The sequence below is a fragment of the Cetorhinus maximus genome, chromosome 13 (assembly GCF_964194155.1).
Source record: "Cetorhinus maximus chromosome 13, sCetMax3.hap1.1, whole genome shotgun sequence".
NCBI classification, from domain to species: Eukaryota; Metazoa; Chordata; class Chondrichthyes; order Lamniformes; family Cetorhinidae; genus Cetorhinus; species Cetorhinus maximus.
The window spans coordinates 703,166-722,311 of NC_135891.1; the positions used below are offsets into that span (position 1 = coordinate 703,166).

The following is a 19,146-nucleotide window of genomic DNA, read 5'->3' on the forward strand; positions in this document are numbered from 1 at the left end:
TCAAGTGAACCTTCTCTGAATTGTTTTTAATGCAGTTACGTCATTTCTTAAATAAGGAGACCAAAACTGTAAACAGTATCCGAGATGTGTTCTCACCAATGCCATGTACAACTGTAGCAAAACATCCTTTATTTTACTTTCTATTCCCCTTGCAATAAATGACAACATTCCATTTGCCTCCCAGCCACTTGCTGTGCCTGCATACTAACCTCCTGTGATTCATGGACCAAGTTACCCACATCTCTCTGTACCTCATGTTAGAATCCTTGGTCAGACTCCGGGACATGGGGGGAGATCCAGTTAGGGACCAATGACGGTTTGTTTAAGGTAGATAATGGTTGAGATTCAAGACACCTGCTTTTGGAATAAAGCCACAAGATTCTATGGATTTTGAACAAACAAAAACACACTTTCCTATACAAGTTCAGAAAGATTAAAACAGTTTACAAAGCTGCCTTATACTTATCTTGAATGTTAGAGTGTGAGGCACATGTAAATTAACAGACAAACTGTGGTCGGACATACCACATTAGAGTAAATGACAGATGCAACCAAAACTGAATCCATAGATTTCTCAACAAACCACTCATACATTAGTCCCACTGTGAGTCAACCAATCTCAGTACAACTACGTATTTCTCACGAGGGTTTCCAATCTCCACCTTTGAAGATCTCTCCTTGGAATTCTCTCCAGAGTGACGAATGAGACAAGAGCGGTTGAGAGAGATAGCGGTGAGTTAGAGTTGGGTGGTGACAGCAAACATGTGCAACTTGATGTTGCTGTGAAGCAACATGTCGACGGGAAATAGAAGGGAACTAAGAATAGATGTGTGGGGAACACCAGAGGTAATGGTGTGGCAGTGGGAAGAGAAGACATTGCAGGGCATTTTCTGGCTATGACTCGATAGAGGAATGGAACCAGGGAAGTGCAGTCCCATGCAGCTGGACCACAGTGGGGGAGGAGTTGGAGGAGAATGGTGTGGTCAACCATGTTAAAGACTGCAGACAGGATAAGGAGGGATAGGCTACCTTTGTCACAGTCATGTAGGATGTCATTTGTGTCAGTACTGTGGCAGGGACACATTCAAACATGGGGTTCCAGGAAAGATGGGTATGGATTTAGGAGGCGATAGTACATTCAAAGACTGTGGAGAACAAAAGGAAATTGGAGATGGAGCAGTAGTTTGCGAGAACAGAAGATCGGGGATGGATTTTTAGAAAAAAAGGGGAGAAGGGTGGTGATGACAGGTTTAAAGAAGGGAACAGTACCTGAGGAGAGAGGGACTGTTGACAATATCGGCTGACTTGGGATTAGGTGAAGTTGGATGGCCACCTATTTGGTAGAATCAAGGGAGCAGGAGATGACTCGTGGATCAGATGACCTTTTATGGAACTTTGGGGAAAGTTTGTCCCAGTGGGTTAGTGGAAGGGAGGGAGCATCAGAGGCAGCTGAACAGATGGTTTCCATCTTTGTGATGAAGAAGCCCATGAGCTCCTCACGCTCATTGGAGAGGACGGTGGGTGGGGAAGGAGTGAGGGGTTTACGAATGGAAGAGAAACCAGTCATAAGACATAGCAGAAATTAGGCCATTCGGCCCATCGAGTCTGCTCCGCCATTCAATCATGGCTGATAAGTTTCTCAACCCCATTCTCCCGCCTTCTCCCCGTAACCTTTGACCCCCATACCAATCAAGAACATATCTATCTCGGGTCATTATCTTTGCATTCCTGGAATAGCGAGCAGTTTTCAATCAGCCAGGCTGAAAGCCATGTAAGAAAAAACATACAATGTGGCAAAGATTAGTGGTAAGCCAGAGGATTGGGGCAGTTTTAAAAACCAACAAAAGATGACCAAAAAATAGAGGGAGAAAATAAACTTTAAGGGTAAACTAGTAAATAATATAAAAACGGGCAGTAAGAGCTTCTCTAAATATATAAAAAGGAAGAGGTACACCAAAGAGAACATAGGTCCCTCAGAGAATGAGGTTGAGGAAATAATAATGGGGAACCAGGAAATGGCAGAGGAGTTGAATAAATACATTGTATCCATCTTCACAGTAGAAGACACTAATAGCATTCCAAAAATACTAAATAATCAGGGGGCAAAAGCGGAGGGGGGGGGGAGAAATAAATACAATAACTATCACTAGAGAAAAAGTACTGGGGAAACTCATTGGGCTAAAGGCCGATAAGTCACTTGGACCTGATGGGTTGCATCCTAGGATATTAAAGGAAGTAGCTACAGAGATAGTAGATGCACTGGTAGTAATCTTCCAAGAATCCTTAGATTCTGGAAAAGTCCCAGAGGATTGGAAAACTGCCAATGTAACACCCTTATTCAAAAAGGGCGGGAGACAAAAAACAGGTAACTATAGACCAGTTAGCTTAACATCCGTCATTGGGAAAATATTGGAGTCTATTATAAAGGATGTAATAGCAGAGAATTTAGAAATGCATAATCTAATCAAACAGAGTCAGCATAGCCTCATGAAGGGGAAATCATGCCTGACAAATTTATTAGAATTCTTTTGAGGAGGTAACCAGCGGAATAGATAAAGGGGAACCAGTAGATGTAATATATTTGGATTTCCAAAAGGCATTCGATAAGGTACCGCACATAAGGCTATTTAATAAAATAAGAGCCTATGGTGTTGGGGATAGTATATTAGCATGGATAGAGAATTGGCTAACTAATAGAAGACAGTTGGAATAAGGGAGGCATTTTCAGGATGGCAACCTGTAACTAGTGGAGTGCCACAGGGATCAGTGCTAGGGCCACAGTTCTTCACAATATATATTAATGACTTAGATGAGGGAAGTGAATGTACTATCACCAAGTCTGTGGATGACACAAAAATAGATGGGAAGGCAAGTGGTGAGGATGACCACAAGGAGTCTACAGAGGGATATAGACAGGTTAAGCGAGTGGGCAAAAACTTGGCAGATGGCATATAATGTGGAAAATGTGAGCTTATGCACTTTGGCAGGAAGAATAAAGGAGCTGAATATTATTTAAATGGAGAAAGACTGCAGAAAGCTGCAGCACAGAGGGATTTGGGGGTCCTTGTACATGAATCCCAAAAAGCTAACATATAAATTCAGCAGGTAACAGGGAAGGCAAATGGAATGTTGGCCTTTATTTCAAAGGGAATGGAGTATAAAAATAAGGAAGTCTTGCTAAAACTATACAAGGCACTAGTTAGAGCACACCTAGAATACTGTGAACAGTTTTGGTCCCCTTATCTAAGAAAAGATATATTGGCATTGGAGGCAGTCCAGAAAAGGTTCACTAGGTTGATCCCAGTATGGAGAAAGTTTCTTATGAGGAGAGGTTGAGTAGTTTGGATCTTTACTCATTGGAGTTTAGAAGAATGAGAGGCGACCTTATTGAAACATACAAGATACTTAGGGAGCTTGACAGGGTAGATGCTTAGAGGCTGTTTCCCCTTGTGGGAGAGTCTAGGACCAGAGGGCATAATCTCAGAGTAAGGGGTCTTACTCATTTAAGACAGAGATGAGGAATTTCTTCAGAGGGTAGTGAATCTGTAGAATTCTTTACCGCAGAGGGCTGTAGAGGCTGGGTCGTTAAGTATATTCAAGGCTGAGTTAGACAGATTTTTAATCAGTAAGGGATTCAAGGGTTATGGGGAAAAGGCAGGAAAGTGGAGTTGAGGATTGTCAGATTAGCCATGATCTCATTGCATGGCGGAGCAGACTCGATGGACCGAATGGCCTACTTCTGCTCCTACGTCTTATGATCTGATGGCAAATGGCTAAACCAGCTGTCCGCCACATCCTTTCAAGTCTGTGTTCCCTAGGACTTAAGGGAGTGGAGATGTGGATGGTATCAGGTGGCGAAGGGCGGGGGGCACGCAGATTTGGAAAGAAAAGTAAATATTTTACTGGAGCTGAGAGCATCAGTAGTGGAAGTGAGGGTGTGATTGAACCAATTGACAGCTGTAGGAATAACTTATCAAATGGAGGGCTGAAGGTTAGTCAGTGGGGTTTATTTCCCAGGGGTGGATGTAGTTAGAAAGAGACAGTGAAGAGCGATACATCCCTGAGAGGAGAGATGGCCTTACCTGTGATGCATATTAAATATTGGACTTGGCAAAAAGTTCCAAATCCGATACTGGATGTTTTCAGGTATTTTTACACCTGTGAATCTAGCTTCATTTTCCAAGATACAGTCAAGTTTTCTGTGTGATTGCCCTATGATGCTTCCCTACTTTTAAAAATTGTTTCTTTTCTTCCTTGCAGTCCATGCTGTTGAGAGTAAGTGACTAATTCTCAATTCTGTTCCCTTCTACTTGCCTTTAATAATTCTCCACATCTTGTGTAACTTTTTGCTGGAATGCCTGTGAAACACTCTTTGCTAAAGCCCATTTGCTCTGTGTAGTTCCAGCTCACGCTGTGTGTTAATTGTGATGGTGTTGCATGAATCTGCACAGTGTGATGGTAATTTAGTAAACAGAATGGGCGGGTGGGTGAATTTTTCATTTGGTGCCACTGACCTGAAAGCCACCAGCAGGAACAATAGCGACTCTGACAGAGAACCTGAGAGAAGATAACTGTCTAACACTGGGGTACCGGGATACAGGTCTGACACTGTATAACATTGTGGTCTGTCACTGTATAACACTGGGGTACAGTACAGATGGGAACAGGTCTGTCATTGTGTAACACTGGGGTACAATACTGGTGGGAACAGGTCTCTTACTGTATAACATGGGTACAGTACTGGTGGATACAGGTCTCTTACTGTATAACATGGGTACAGTACTGGTGGATACAGGTCTCTTACTGTATAACATGGGTATAGTACTGGTGGGGGTGGGTTTATCACTGTATAACATGGGTACAGTACTGGTGGATACAGGTCTCTTACTGTATAACATGGGTATAGTACTGGTGGGGGTGGGTTTATCACTGTATAACATGGGTACAGTACTGGTGGATACAGGTCTCTTACTGTATAACATGGGTATAGTACTGGTGGGGGTGGGTTTATCACTGTATAACACTGGAGTACAGTACTGGTGGGGGCAGGTCTGGCACTATAACACTGGGGGACAGTACAGATGGGGACTCGTCTGTCACTGTATAACAAGGGTACAGTACAGGTAGGGACAGGTCCCTCACTGTATAAAGCGGGTACAGTACTGCTGAGGACAGTCTGTCATTGTATAACACTGGCTTACAGCACTGGTAGGGACAGGTCTGTCACTATAACACTGGCTTACAGCACACAGGTCTGTCACTGTATAACATTGGCACAGTACTGGTGGGGACAGTTCTGTCACTATAATACTGGGGTGCAGTACTGGTGGGGACAAGTCTGTCACTATAATACAGGAGTGCAGTGCTGGTGGGGACAGTTCTGTCACTATAATACTGGGGTGCAGTGCTGGTGGGGACAGTTCTGTCACTATAATACTGGGTTGCAGTACTGGTGGGGTCTGAGGTCTCACTGTATAACATGGGTACAGTACAGATGGGGATTGGTCTGTCAATGTGTAATACTGCGGTACAGTGCTAGTGGGGACACCTCTGTCACTGTATAACACGGGCACAGTACTGGTGGGGACAAGTCTGTCATTATAACTGGGTTAAGGTACTGGTGGGGACAGGTCTGTCACTATATAATATTGGGATACAGTACTGGTGGGGCAGGGTCTGTCACTGTAACACCAGGTTACATTGCTGGCGGGGACAGGGTCTGTCACTGACACTGGGTACAGTACTGGTGGGGACAAGTGTCTCACTATAACACTGGGGTATAGTACTGGTGGGGGACAAGTCTGTCACTATAACCCTGGGGTACATACTTTTGGGGACAGCTCTGTCACTGTATAACACAGATACAGTACTGATGGGGACAGGTCTGTCATTATAACTGGGTTAAGGTACTGGTGGGGACAGGTCTGTCACTACATAACACTGGGGTACAGTACTTTTTTAAAATTCATTCATGGGATGTGGGTTTCGCTGGCTGGGCTAGCGTTTAATGCCCATCCCTAGTTGCCCTGGAGAAGGCGGTGGTGAGCTGCCTTCTTGAACCGCTGCAGTCCATGTGGTATGGGACACAGTGCTGTTAGGAAGGGAGTTGCAGGATTTTGACCCAGCGACAGTGAAGGAATGGTGATATATTTCCAAGTCAGGATAGTGAGTTGCAGATGGTGGTGTTCCCATCTATCTGCTGCCCTTGTCCTTCTAGATGGTACTGGTCGTGGGATTGGAAGGAGCTGTCTAAGGAGCCTTGGTGAATTCCTGCTGTGCATCTTGTAGATGGTACACACACTGCTGCTACTGTGCGTCGGTGGTGGAGGGAGTGAATGTTTGTGGAGCCAATCAAACGGGCTGCTTTGTCCTGGATGGTGTCAAGCTTCTCAAGTGTTGTGGGAGCTGCATTCACCCAGGCTAGTGGGGGAGTATTCCATCACACTCCTGACTTGTGCCCTGTAGATGGTGGACAGGCTTTGGGGAGTCAGGAGGTGAGTTACTCGTCGCACTATTCCCAGCCTCTGACCTGCTCTTGTAGCCACATTATTTATATGGCTGGTCCAGTTCAGTTTCTGCTCAATGGTAGCCCCCAGGATGTTGATAGTGGGGGATTCAGTGATGGTAATGCCATTGAATGTCAAGGGGCGATAGCTGGATTCTCTCATGTTGGAGATGGTCCTTGTGTGGCACGAATGTTACTTGCCACTTTTCAGCCCAAGCCTGGATATTGTCCAGGTCTTGCTGCATTTGGACATGGACTGCTTCAGTATCTGAGGAATCGCGAATGGTGCTGAACATTGTGCAATCATCAGTGAACATCCCCACTTCTGACCTTATGATGAAAGGAAGGTCATTGATGAAGCAGCTGAAGATGGTTGGGCTGAGGACACTACCCCGAGGAACTCCTGCAGTGATGTCCTGGAGCTGAGATGACTGACCTCCAACAACCACAACCATCTTCCTTTATGCTAGGTATAACACTATATGTCACTATAACACCGGGTTACAGTACTGGTGGGGACAGGTCTGTCACTGTATAACACTGGGTTACAGTACTGGTGGGGACAGGTCTGTCACTGTATAACACTGGGTTACAGTACTGGTGGGGACAGGTCTGTCACTGTATAACACTGGGTTACAGTACTGGTGGGGACAGGTCTGTCACTGTATAACACTGGGTTACAGTACTAGTGGGGACAAGTCTGTCACTGTATAACACTGGGTTACAGTACTGGTGGGACAGGGTCTGTCACTATAACACTGGGGATAGTACTGGTGGGGACGGGTCTGTCACTGTATAACACTGGGGTACAGAACTGGTGGGGACGGGTCTGTCACTGTATAACACTGGGGTACAGTACTGGTGGGGACAGCTCTGTCACTGTATAACACTGGGTTACAGTACTGGTGGGGACAGGTCTGTCACTGTATAACACTGGGTTACAGTACTGGTGGGGACAGGTCTCTCACTGTATAAAACGAGTTCAGTACTGGTGGGGACAGGGTCTGTCACTATAACACTGGGTTACATTACTGGCAGGGACAGGGTTTGTCACTAACTCTGGGGACAGTACTGGTGGGGACAAGTCTCTCACTGTATAACACTGGGGTACAGTGCTGATGGGGACAGGCCTGTCATAACACTGGGGTACAGTACTGGTGGTGCTAGGTGTGTCACTGCATAACACTGGGGTACAGTACTGGTGGGGACAGGTCTGTTACTATAACACTGGGGTACAGTACTGGTGGGGACAGCTCTGTCACTGTATAACACGGGTACAGGACTGGTGGGGACAGGTCTGTCACTGTACAACACTCGGGTACAGTACTGGTGGGATTAGGTCTGTCACTGCATAACATGGGTACAGTACTGGTGGGGACAAGTCTGTGTCTCTATAACACGGATACTGTACTAGTGGGGACAGGTCTGTCATTGTATAACAGTGGGGTACAATACTGGTGGGGACAGGTCTGTCACTGTACAACACTGGGGTACAGTACTGGTGGGGACAGGTCTGTCACTGTACAACACTGGGATACAGCACTGGTGGGGACAGGTCTGTCACTGTATAACACTGGGGTACTGTACTAGTGGGGACAGGTCTGTCATTGTATAACAGTGGGGTACAATACTGGTGGGGACAGGTCTGTCACTGTACAACACTGGGATACAGCACTGGTGGGGACAGGTCTGTCACTGTATAACACTGGGGTACTGTACTAGTGGGGACAGGTCTGTCATTGTATAACAGTGGGGTACAATACTGGTGGGGACAGGTCTGTCACTGTACAACACTGGGATACAGCACTGGTGGGGACAGGTCTGTCACTGTATAACACTGGGGTACAGTACTGGTGGGGACAGGTCTGTCACTGTATAACACTGGGTTACAGTACTGGTGGGGACAGGTCTGTCACTGTATAACACTGGGGTACAGTACTGGTGGGGACAGGTCTGTCACTGTATAACACTGGGGTACAGTACTGGTGGGGACAGGTCTGTCACTGTACAACACTGGGATACAGCACTGGTGGGGACAGGTCTGTCACTGTATAACACTGGGTTACAGTACTGGTGGGGACAGGTCTCTCACTGTATAAAACGAGTTCAGTACTGGTGGGGACAGGGTCTGTCACTATAACACTGGGTTACATTACTGGCAGGGACAGGGTTTGTCACTAACTCTGGGGACAGTACTGGTGGGGACAAGTCTCTCACTGTATAACACTGGGGTACAGTGCTGATGGGGACAGGCCTGTCATAACACTGGGGTACAGTACTGGTGGTGCTAGGTCTGTCACTGCATAACACTGGGGTACAGTACTGGTGGGGACAGGTCTGTCATTATAACACTGGGGTACAGTACTAGTGGGGACAGGTCTGTCACTATAACACTGGGGTACAGTACTGGTGGGGACAGCTCTGTCACTGTATAACACGGGTACAGGACTGGTGGGGACAGGTCTGTCACTGTACAACACTCGGGTACAGTACTGGTGGGATTAGGTCTGTCACTGCATAACATGGGTACAGTACTGGTGGGGACAAGTCTGTGTCTCTATAACACGGGTACTGTACTAGTGGGGACAGGTCTGTCATTGTATAACAGTGGGGTACAATACTGGTGGGGACAGGTCTGTCACTGTACAACACTGGGATACAGCACTGGTGGGGACAGGTCTGTCATTGTATAACACTGGGATACAGCACTGGTGGGGACAGGTCTGTCATTGTATAACACTGGGATACAGCACTGGTGGGGACAGGTCTGTCATTGTATAACACTGGGATACAGCACTGGTGGGGACAGGTCTGTCATTGTATAACACTGGGATACAGCACTGGTGGGGACAGGTCTGTCATTGTATAACACTGGGATACAGCACTGGTGGGGACAGGTCTGTCATTGTATAACACTGGGATACAGCACTGGTTGGTATAAGCTGCTGGGAGTGTATGACTTTGAGATATATGAAGTATATCAGAACATTAAGGGCAGATTTCCCTAATTCTGCTGTTTGTGCCAAAGCAAACCAGTTAAATGTTGGTTCTATCTATTCACATCTATTCTGTAATTTCTGTGTTTTTCCCATGACAGTTTAGCTTTCATCTGCAAATTTGGCTAATTTGCCTTGATTCTGATGTATTGCCAGAAATGGACGAGCTTGAGTAGATGTGTTACTGTATTTTACGCTGACTGTGATAGCCCCTCCTCTTGATTAATGGACAATTTATTTTGCTTTCCAATTCTCCCCCTCCATTTCACTATCACAATGGCCATCTATTTAACATTGACATTCCCAGGATGTGGACAATACTGCCCAACAGAACCATAAATTGAATGGTTGGAGTCAGTCTCACGCAATTTCAGATTGGATCAAAGTCTCTGGTTCACTTCCTTGCAGGACATGAGTGAACCATGTGGACTTTTACCATGGTCAGCATCTTGAAGTTATACTCTGAAGTGAACTGGCTGATCAGATGAATTGAGTTCAGTTTCAGTCACTGGTCATCAATAACCACTAGACTGCTGTATCTGTGTGAGGGTGGCGGAAGGATCTGGAATCAGTTTTTAACTCTGATTTTATATAAAACCATTTTGCCAGTATTGTTACTAACACTTTTGGCTTTTGCTGCTGATGCATGATTTCTGGAATATCCATGCATGGATTGAGTGATATTAGTAGAAGAGACTAATGGATATGAAATAACTCTCAAAATGGCTGCAAAAATAACTAGCTTGCTTATGTAAAATAATTAAACAACTTCATTTCCGGTTGAAGGAAAGAAAGTAAAAAGCTTGCCTTTGGGTCATTGGTCACCAGGGCTGGGAGCAGCAGTCTCTCTGATGGAATATTGACACCTGGAAATGTAGATGGACATCCATGACCTGATGAACTGTGCAGAAGATTTTAGTAACAATCCTTATGTTTTATAGAATGTAATTTTTGTTTTTAATCATTCCAATTTTTTTATATATATGTCCATAGGATATGATGTCTAGGCCAGCATTTATTGCCCTTCCCTAATTGCCCTTGAGACGCTGGTGGTGAGCTACCACCTTTAACCATTGCAGTCCATGTGGTGAACATACACTCAGAGTGCTGTTAGGGAGGGTGTTCCAGGATTTTGACCTAGCAACTGTTACCCTCCAGTAACCATAAACATTGCCCTTTGTGCTGGGTTTGCATCCAGCCAGTGGAAATTTTCCCCCCATTGACTTCAGTTTCGTTAGGGCTTCTTGAATCTACACTTGGTCAAATGCTACCTTGGGCAATTACTCTCACCTCCCCTCTGGAATCCAGCTCTTTTGTCCATGTTTGGATCAAGATTGTAATGGGGCCTGGAGTTGAGTGGCCCTGGCGAAACCCAAATTGAGCATCAGTAAGCAGATCATTGCTGAGTAAGTGCTGCTTGGTAGCACTGTTGACAACCCCTTCCATCACGTTGCTGATGATCGAGTATTGACTGACGGGATAATAATTCACCAGTTGGATTTGTCTTGTTTTTGTGGACAGGGCATATCTGGGTAATTTTCCATTGTTGGGTAGATGCCAGTGTTGAAGCTGTGTACTGGAACAGCTTGGCTAGGAACACAGCTAGTTTACGAGCACCAGTCTTCAGCACCACAGCTAGGATATTGTAGGGTCTATAACCTTTGCTCTGTCAGGTGCATTCAGCCCTTTATTGATATCACATGAAATGAATTGAATTTGCTGGAGACTGACGTCTGAGATGGTGGTGAGCTCAGGAGGAGGCCAAAATGGATCATCCACTCAACACTTTTGGCTGACGATGGCTGTAAATGTTACAGCCTTGTCTTTTTCACTGATGTGCTCGCTCCCTCATTACTGAGGATGCAAATGTTCATGGAGCCTTCTCCTCATTGAACCATGGTTGATTTAATCTTAATGGTAATGGTAGTGTGAGGGATATGGCAAACCATGAAATTACAGATTGTGATTTCATATTCTACTGTTGCTAATGATCCACAGCACCTCATGGATGCTGGGTTTTGAGCTGCTAGATCTGTTCTGAATCTATTCCATTTAGCACGATGGTAGTGCCACACAACATGATGGAAGGTATGCTCAGCACAAGGCTGAAGTCCCTAGACGTTTGAGGGTAACTCTGCAGGGTCGACTGGGCTGGGTGTGCCTTTGTCATGTCCAGTGTTCAGGTCAATGCTGGGTGTTCCATCTAGTTTTCTTCGTATACTTGTAATTGTGGTTTGTACAACTGAGTGGCTTGCTAGGCTATTTCAGAGGCAAGTTGAGAGTCCACTACATTGTTGTGGATCTGGAGTCACATATAGGCCCTAAGGACTAAAGGACTTTGGTGAACTAGGTCAGTAGTTAAGTGATCACCATTACTTATACTGTACTAACTTCTCATTCCAAATTTATTTAATTATCTGGATTTAAATTTCCCATCCTCCGTGGTGGAATTTGAACAGTCTCTGGATCATTAGTCTAGGCCTCTAGTTTAGTAGTTTGGTAACATATAACTACTTATGCTATCGTTACCACTGTAAACTGTTAAGAGCCCAGTAATGTTATTAACGCCTACTTTTAATTAATTCATCTTTTCTCTCCCCTTTTCTTTCTCAGTTCATGACCTGCAAACCTTCGGATTGGACAATGTAGGTATAGCTACAATCTCATGAGAACACTTTTTATTAACCTAATAAATACTGATTTCATGTTGCACCTTGGACAGTAAATTGTACAACTCAAATTAGACCAGTATCTTCCCCAAAAGTGCTTTGCGATGAAATCATAAAACACGTTTATAAAGAACAGACAAAATCTTTCACCAAGTTCAAAGGGACAGGAAATATTGCAAGTGGAAGCAGAAATTTGTAAAGGGATGAATTGGCTGGGCAAAACTGTGGCAGATGAAGTTCAAACATGGCAAAGTGAGAGATTATCCATTTTGGATCAAAGTAGATGGATCAGAATATTTTCTAAACAGTGAGAAGCTGGAAACTGTGGATAAGCAGAAAGATGAAGCTCAGATTTGCCAGAATGATACTGGGTCTAAAAATTACATTGAGGACAGGTTGCACAAACTAAGCTTGTATTCCCTCTGTATGTAGATGATTAAGGGGTGACCTAATTCGGGTGTTTAAAATATAAATATTGTGCCTACAAGAGCAGGTCAGAAGCTGGGAATTCTGTGGCAAGTAGCTCACCTCCTGACTCTCCAAACCTTTCCACCATCTACAAGGTATAAATCAGTCTACACCTGCCTGGATAACTGGCTCTGACAATACCCAAAGCTTGATGCCATACAAGACACAGCAGTCTGCTTGATTGGCACCTCATCCACCACCTTGAACTTTCACTCCCGACACACAGCAGCAGCAGCAGCAGTGTGTACAGTATACAAGATGCACTGCAGCAAGTTACCAAGCCTTTTTCAACGGCTTCTTCCAAACTCATGACCTCTACCACCTAGAAGAACAAGGGCAGCAGATGCATGGGAACACCACCTGCAAGTTCTTCAAGTCGCTCACCATCCTGAATTGGAAATATATCGCCGTTCCTTCACTGTCACTGGGTCAAAATCCTGGAACTCCCTAAAAGCACTGTGGGTGTACCTACACCACATGGACTGTTCAAGAAGGCAGCTCATCACCGTCTTCTCAAGCACATTTAGGGATGGACAATCTTTAATGCCACCAACATTGACATCCCAAGAATGAATTTTAAAAAAAACAATTGATGGATTTAATAGCCAAATAGATGGAAACTTTTTCCTTTTGGAGGGAGAATCCAGAAGTGGGCCTAACCTTAAAATTGACAGTTGGTTGTTCAGGGATGATGCCTGGAGCACTTCCTCACATACAGGATAGTGAAAATCTGGAACTCTCAACCCTTCTTTTCTACCACCCCCTCAAAAAGGCTGTGGATGTTCGAGGTCAATTGAAATTTTCAAGACTGAGATTGATCGATTTTTGTTAGGCAAGAGTTTTGAGGAGATATGGAGCAAAGGTGCAGAACAGCAATGATCTAACTGGTCGTTGGTAAATCCATCTGGGATTATAATTGGGTTAGGTTCAGAAATGGTTAAGGAGAGCCCGTCACAGGCTGGCTGAAAGACCAACAACATTGGATTTTATCCAATGCCTCCGAACTTCTCACCATCCGGTATCTGAGCTTTGCCTTTGAATCTAGCAGTGAATTTCATCCAAATTCTGAGGCTACTATTGACACTGACCATCTGGAATTCAGCATAGCCACACCTGCGATGTGCCTAACATCTGCTGAATGTTATCTATTCATTACCCAAATTTACTCAATATCCTTGACAAAAACAACTTGCATTTATTTGTTTTAGATCATTTTACTATTTGTCAATTTATGTATAGCAATGTTTTAAATTCCTGATGGGTATAGCATCATGCAAATCCTGTGCCCAATAGCCTTAGCAGACAGGTTCTGCTGAACTTGGCACGCATGTATTTATATAGCACGGTGAATGTAGTAAAACATCCCAAGGCACTCAACAGGAGTGATTATTGAACAAAACCTGACACCAAACAATGTGATACTAGGACAGGTGACCAAAAACTTGGTCAAAGAGGTAGGTTTGAGGGAGAATGGAGGAGAGAAGTTGAAGAGGTTTAGAGAGGGAATTCCAGAGCTTAGGGCCTAAGCACCTAAAGACATGTCCACCACTGGAAGAGTGATTAAAATTGAGAATGCAAATACTGGGCTATTCTTTATTAACAAGGCTGTGCACTGGGACACATCGAGAAAAGCATCCTGTTGTGAAATATTTTTGAATTTGTGTTCTGCTTCTTTCTCCAGATAAACATGACCCACTATATCAAACATCTCTCCTTTGGCAGTGATTATCCAGGAATAGTCAATCCTCTGGATGGAAGCAATATCACAGCACAACAGGGTAAGTGGAACAGTCTGAGACTTTGTGGGAAGGATGAGAGGAAACATTATGTAGGTGGAGGAGAAAAAGGATACCGTGTGCAAGTTTAAAGTTCATGCTCAAGTCAAAAAACGCATGGCATAAAGTGCTTTATATTTGAGTATCAGTGACAGTCCAGTTTATTAAATGTTAAACAGACAGCAGGATGTGTTGATGACTTTGATTGGGCTCTGTTACCCCAATCATCTTCTGAAGTTGCTGGCTCTTTCTGGGCTTTGTTACCCCAATCATCTTCTGAAGTTGCTGGCTCTTTCAACAGGAAAAGATCACATGGGTGGACGTCTTCTCTACTGCCTCTCTGAAGCAGCTGTTATTTTTATACATGTAGTGAACGACTGTGGGTGGCACCCCCACAGTCAAGCCAGCTTCTGTCCTTACTCAGGGTCCACGCATGTACTCTCAGTAAGGCTCACTGTAGAAAAGTACAAAAGTACAAAATTGGCTAATTCTGTCCACCCCACACCCAATACTGTGTAACCACGGATAGAATGAATCCTCAACTGAATGAATTCTCAATGCCTCAAAGACAAAGACTTCACCTCGGGGATAAATCAATGCTTTTGAGGCCAAAAATGTTCCAACCGCAAGCCTTAATTAGCCACGGAACAAGTCCAAATGCTTTAGAATCATACAGCACAGAACTTTCAACCCGTGCCAGTTCTTTGAAAGAATTGTCCTACTCCCCCTGCTCTTTCTCCATAATCCTGTATTTATCCAATTCCCTTTCAGATGTTACTATTGAACCTGCTTCCACCATTGTCAAGCAGTGCATTCCACATCACAACTCAGTGTAAAAAAAACTATTTCCATGTCACTTGCCAATTACAGGGTTCCTTAACTCAGTGCCCTCTGGTTACTGACCCTCCTGCCACTGGAAACAGTTTCTCCTTATTTATTTTGTCAAAACCTTTCACAATTTTGAACAGTTCACCCCTCCCTGCTCCAAAGAGAACAACCCCAGCTTCTCCACATAACTGAAGTTCCAAATCCCTGGTTCCACTGTTAAATCTCCTCTGCATCCTTCCTAAAGTGTGATGCCCAGAATTTAACACACTACTCCAGTTGACACCTAATCAATGTTTTATAAAGATTCATCATAACTCCCTTCTTTTATTCTGTTTTTAATAGCCTTCTCAACTTGTCCTGACACATCTAAAGATTTGTGTCCATGCACCCCCAGATGTCTGTTTCTGCTCACCTGTTAAAATCATACCATTTAGTTTATATTACCTCTCATTTTTCCTATCAAAATGCATCACTTCACATTTCTTTAAATTTCATCTGTGTCTACTCATTTTCACTAGTCTGCCTATGTCCATTAAATATTATGAAGCAAAAGCTTTCCCTATTAGACACAGTCACTGATATTTGCTTGTCCTCTGGTCCTGCCTGTGATATTTGTCATTTTGTTGTTTTGTGTTATCATTTAAGACCCTTTAGAATTTCAGCTATTGTTAGAGAAACACCCAGTCTGTTTTCAGAACTTGATGCAATAGTAAATCATACACTTTAATCTCCATTATTATACAGCTGGTAATCAAGGGGACAGAGACAGGTCATACATTATCTGCAACACTTGAAATTTCAGCAGAAAGAAAAGACTGATTGTTAGCATCTGATTCCCATTCCAATCGCCATGAACGTTCCAAACGTGCCTCCACTCTGCATCATGGTCTTCCCAACACCACCCAGCAGCTCTCGACCTCTCAGCCCCAGCCTGGAAACCAAGCAAAAGTATTATTACACCCAATATGACTGGAGCCTAACATACACACACAATAACAGAACCTGACATGTGGATAATAAGCTCAAAATTCTCAACCACACCCCTCCCTCCAATTCGGTGAGATGGAGCTATTCTACCAGAATGCAAACCAAGCTCAACTTCTCAGTCAGCAGGTAACACAGTGCCAACATTTACACTGCACAGCAATGGAGCCAAAATGTGTCAAGTTTGGTGGTTGCAGGGACGAACTTACTGGAACGTCTTGGGAGTTTCAGTCTGGCTCAGTGACCAATATCTTCTGACCTGGGAGGTCAGTAGATTGTAGACATAAGCTTAGCTGGACGCTCCAATGCTGTTGGGGTGGATTGTCCTTTCACTGAGACGTTATACCAAGGTCTCCCCCTCCATAAGTTGCATTGGAAAGAACATGATCAAAGGAGCATTTTCATTTAAGAACACATGAAATAGGCACTGAAGTCACCAATATAGTCCCTCAAGCCTGCTCTGCCTTTCAGTAACATGGCTGATCTGCCTCAACTCCAAATCTTTCACAGGTAACTGTAATGGATTTAGAGCAAAGCTCTGATACTATGAGTGCATTGGAGGCTGCATCTGATGAATAATACTGATCACCTTTAACCAATGCTTTTATAAACAGTTATTGATCTCTTCAAGGCTGTTTTTGTTAGATGCTTTTTGAACTTGAGACATTCATGATGAATGTACCATGGCCAAGCTCCCAGTGGTTTAGAAAACTCTACTGCTTGTTTTATATTTCATTCCAACTGTGATTTCTGACAGCAGCAAACAATCAAGATGGTCCCTTAGGTTTATCTCAAATTCCCATGTCCACTTGGGGGTTCCTGTGCTGGGGAGGGAAACATTTAATCATGTTATACAGATTATATATAGCACCAAAAGTACAGCTCACCCTGGTCTAAGATTGCCATATCTGCAGCTCCATACTTTGGCAATTTTCCCTGAGCTTGCTAACTTGGTGTGAATAAAGAACAGTTTTTGCCGCACTGTCAGCAGGGTCATGACTGTGGTGATCAAACCCATTTCACAGGGAGCTGGTGCTGGGCATTCTGAATTTTCAGCATCTGTGGAGGGGAGGCCGGTCTGGTAAGAACAGAACAAACTTGATTCGGCTCAGCCTAAATTTGGTTTGGAGACACTGGAAGGGTATCTGTCAGCTGGTTAAGAAACCCCCATTTGTACTTGTGTTGAAAGGAAACAAAGGTAAGTACAGTTAACAATGATTATACTGACCTGAGGCATGAAAAACTGCCAAAAAGTGCACCAGCTGCCATGCCAACTGCACAGCCCATCATGAAGCCCATTTTAACTCTGTCAAAGCAGCTGGGCTGTGACTGCCCGTACGGTCCCACTGTGACTGGCATCTAGAGAGAGACAGAATGGTTGAAGAGTACCTTGACTGATTACTAACTTGAGATCAGCCTGTATTCCAATGAAAATTCAGCCACTGACAGCAATTCCTGTTTAAGATTGGGACTGGAACCAACAGAAGATTTGATATTAATTGCCCACAATTCTGCTTTGCCACTTTGACTCCACTAAATCTGGATTTGTCTGTGCTTTCGAATGGGTTAAATATTTTTTTAAAGCGGAGTGATAACTGGCATCTAGGTCACAAATAGTTTTGAACATCACTACAAGTTTATTGGTATAACTTCCTTTATTTTGACAGATTTTCAAAGCCTAATAACAATCGCACTGACTAAAATTTTCAAATGGTTTCAAATGATGTGTGGTTTTTACCAAATAGGTAATTTTACATTGTTCCATAGCACTCCCATGTCAATAGTAGAACCCAGTGAATATTACAAGTATTGATGTTATTCACATGCAATACATATATATACATATGTGTGTGTATATATATATATATATATACACACATTTATATATATGACTAGTTGTTAATTTACAAACATTTTGTTTCAATGTTAAATTTGTCAAAAATTCCAAGTCAAATATCAGTTCTTTGAGTCTAACCGGTTCCTGCAATTCCAGGGTCTAAACAAGCGGGGATAGTGACAGCGGAGGTGACCCTCTCCCCCTCCCCACGCTCCCCCTCCACCCCTCCCCTCCCCCCCTCCCCCCCTCCCCACGCTCCCCCTCCACCCCTCCCCTCCCCCCCTCCCCCCCCCTCCCCTCCCCCCCTCCCCCCCTCCCCCCCCCTCCCCTCCCCCCCCCCTCCCCCCCCCTCCCCTCCCCCCCCCTCCCCCCCCCTCCCCCCCCCTCCCCCCCTCCCCACGCTCCCCCTCCACCCCTCCCCTCCCCCCTCCACCCCTCCCCACGCTCCCCCTCCACCCCTCCCCTCTACCCCTCCCCTCCCCCGGCCTTTTGTCCGGGCTGCCGTGTAGCTCGGTCTCGCTGAGCTGCGGCCTGCTCCGTATCCCCGGCGCTGACTGGGTTCTGGGGCCGCTGCCCCGGGCCCCGGCTCCCCGAGTGCGGACGGGGCTCGGGTTTCACTCACCGCCGACGCGCGTTTGGAGTCTCAGAACCTCAGCGCCTCAGGCTGCCATCTTACCCCGCGGGAAGTGACGCCAGCGGGCCGGAAATACGGCCGGGAACGAGGCGGGGACAGATCACGTGCTCTGGCTTCGGCCCCGCCCCCACTGCCCCTGTCCCTCGTTGTGCTGTTGGCTCCAGAGCTTCCCTGGGAACAGCTCCAGCTAGTGCGCCACCCATCTCTCTAACTGGTTATTGCAGCCTGGATATTCTGGCTCAGTTGTAAGCAGGAGTCACTGGTGCAGTACTTCACAGGCTGTTGGACTTGGATCAGCTCTTAGTGCATTTGGAGTCTTCTTGCCCAGATCTCTTATAATTAAATAAAGTGCATCACTTGGCTTAAAAGGCAGTTTCAGTGTTTTTCTGCTTTTGCTTCCTATGTAGAGAGCCTGATAAACGGTGATAGATTGGGATATGTTGATGTACA

At 44.9% G+C, this 19,146-nt stretch overlaps 2 protein-coding genes across 3 annotated transcripts in view; one reads left to right on the top strand and one right to left on the bottom strand.

Annotated features, from left to right (window-relative positions):
* Positions 1-19,146, top strand: part of ergic3 (ERGIC and golgi 3) — a 47,941-nt gene that overhangs the window by 22,013 nt on the left and 6,782 nt on the right. Inside the window, exons 8-10 of one of the 2 annotated variants that reach the window (XM_078554765.1) lie at positions 4,261-4,275; positions 12,115-12,146; positions 14,320-14,416. In XM_078554765.1, the coding sequence (XP_078410891.1) occupies positions 4,261-4,275; positions 12,115-12,146; positions 14,320-14,416 (144 nt within the window). The remainder of the gene's footprint in view (positions 1-4,260; positions 4,276-12,114; positions 12,147-14,319; positions 14,417-19,146) is intronic. The other variant, XM_078554766.1, reaches the window with a different exon arrangement.
* On the bottom strand, positions 15,951-18,807 carry romo1 (reactive oxygen species modulator 1). The gene is made up of 3 exons (XM_078554767.1): positions 18,739-18,807; positions 17,454-17,584; positions 15,951-16,172 (listed from the first exon to the last, which is right to left on the bottom strand). Exons 2-3 carry the CDS (start codon positions 17,582-17,584, stop codon positions 16,064-16,066), a joined length of 240 nt encoding a protein of 79 aa, XP_078410893.1. The 5' UTR covers positions 18,739-18,807; the 3' UTR covers positions 15,951-16,063.

Bases quoted from the DNA above. Each gene is read 5' to 3' on its own strand.
- romo1 (XM_078554767.1), bottom strand. From the start codon at position 17,584: ATGCCAGTCACAGTGGGACCGTACGGGCAGTCACAGCCCAGCTGCTTT. The intron at 16,173-17,453 runs GTCAGTATAATC...CTTGGTTTCCAG, and splicing joins GGCAGTTTTTCATGCCTCAG to GCTGGGGCTGAGAGGTCGAG.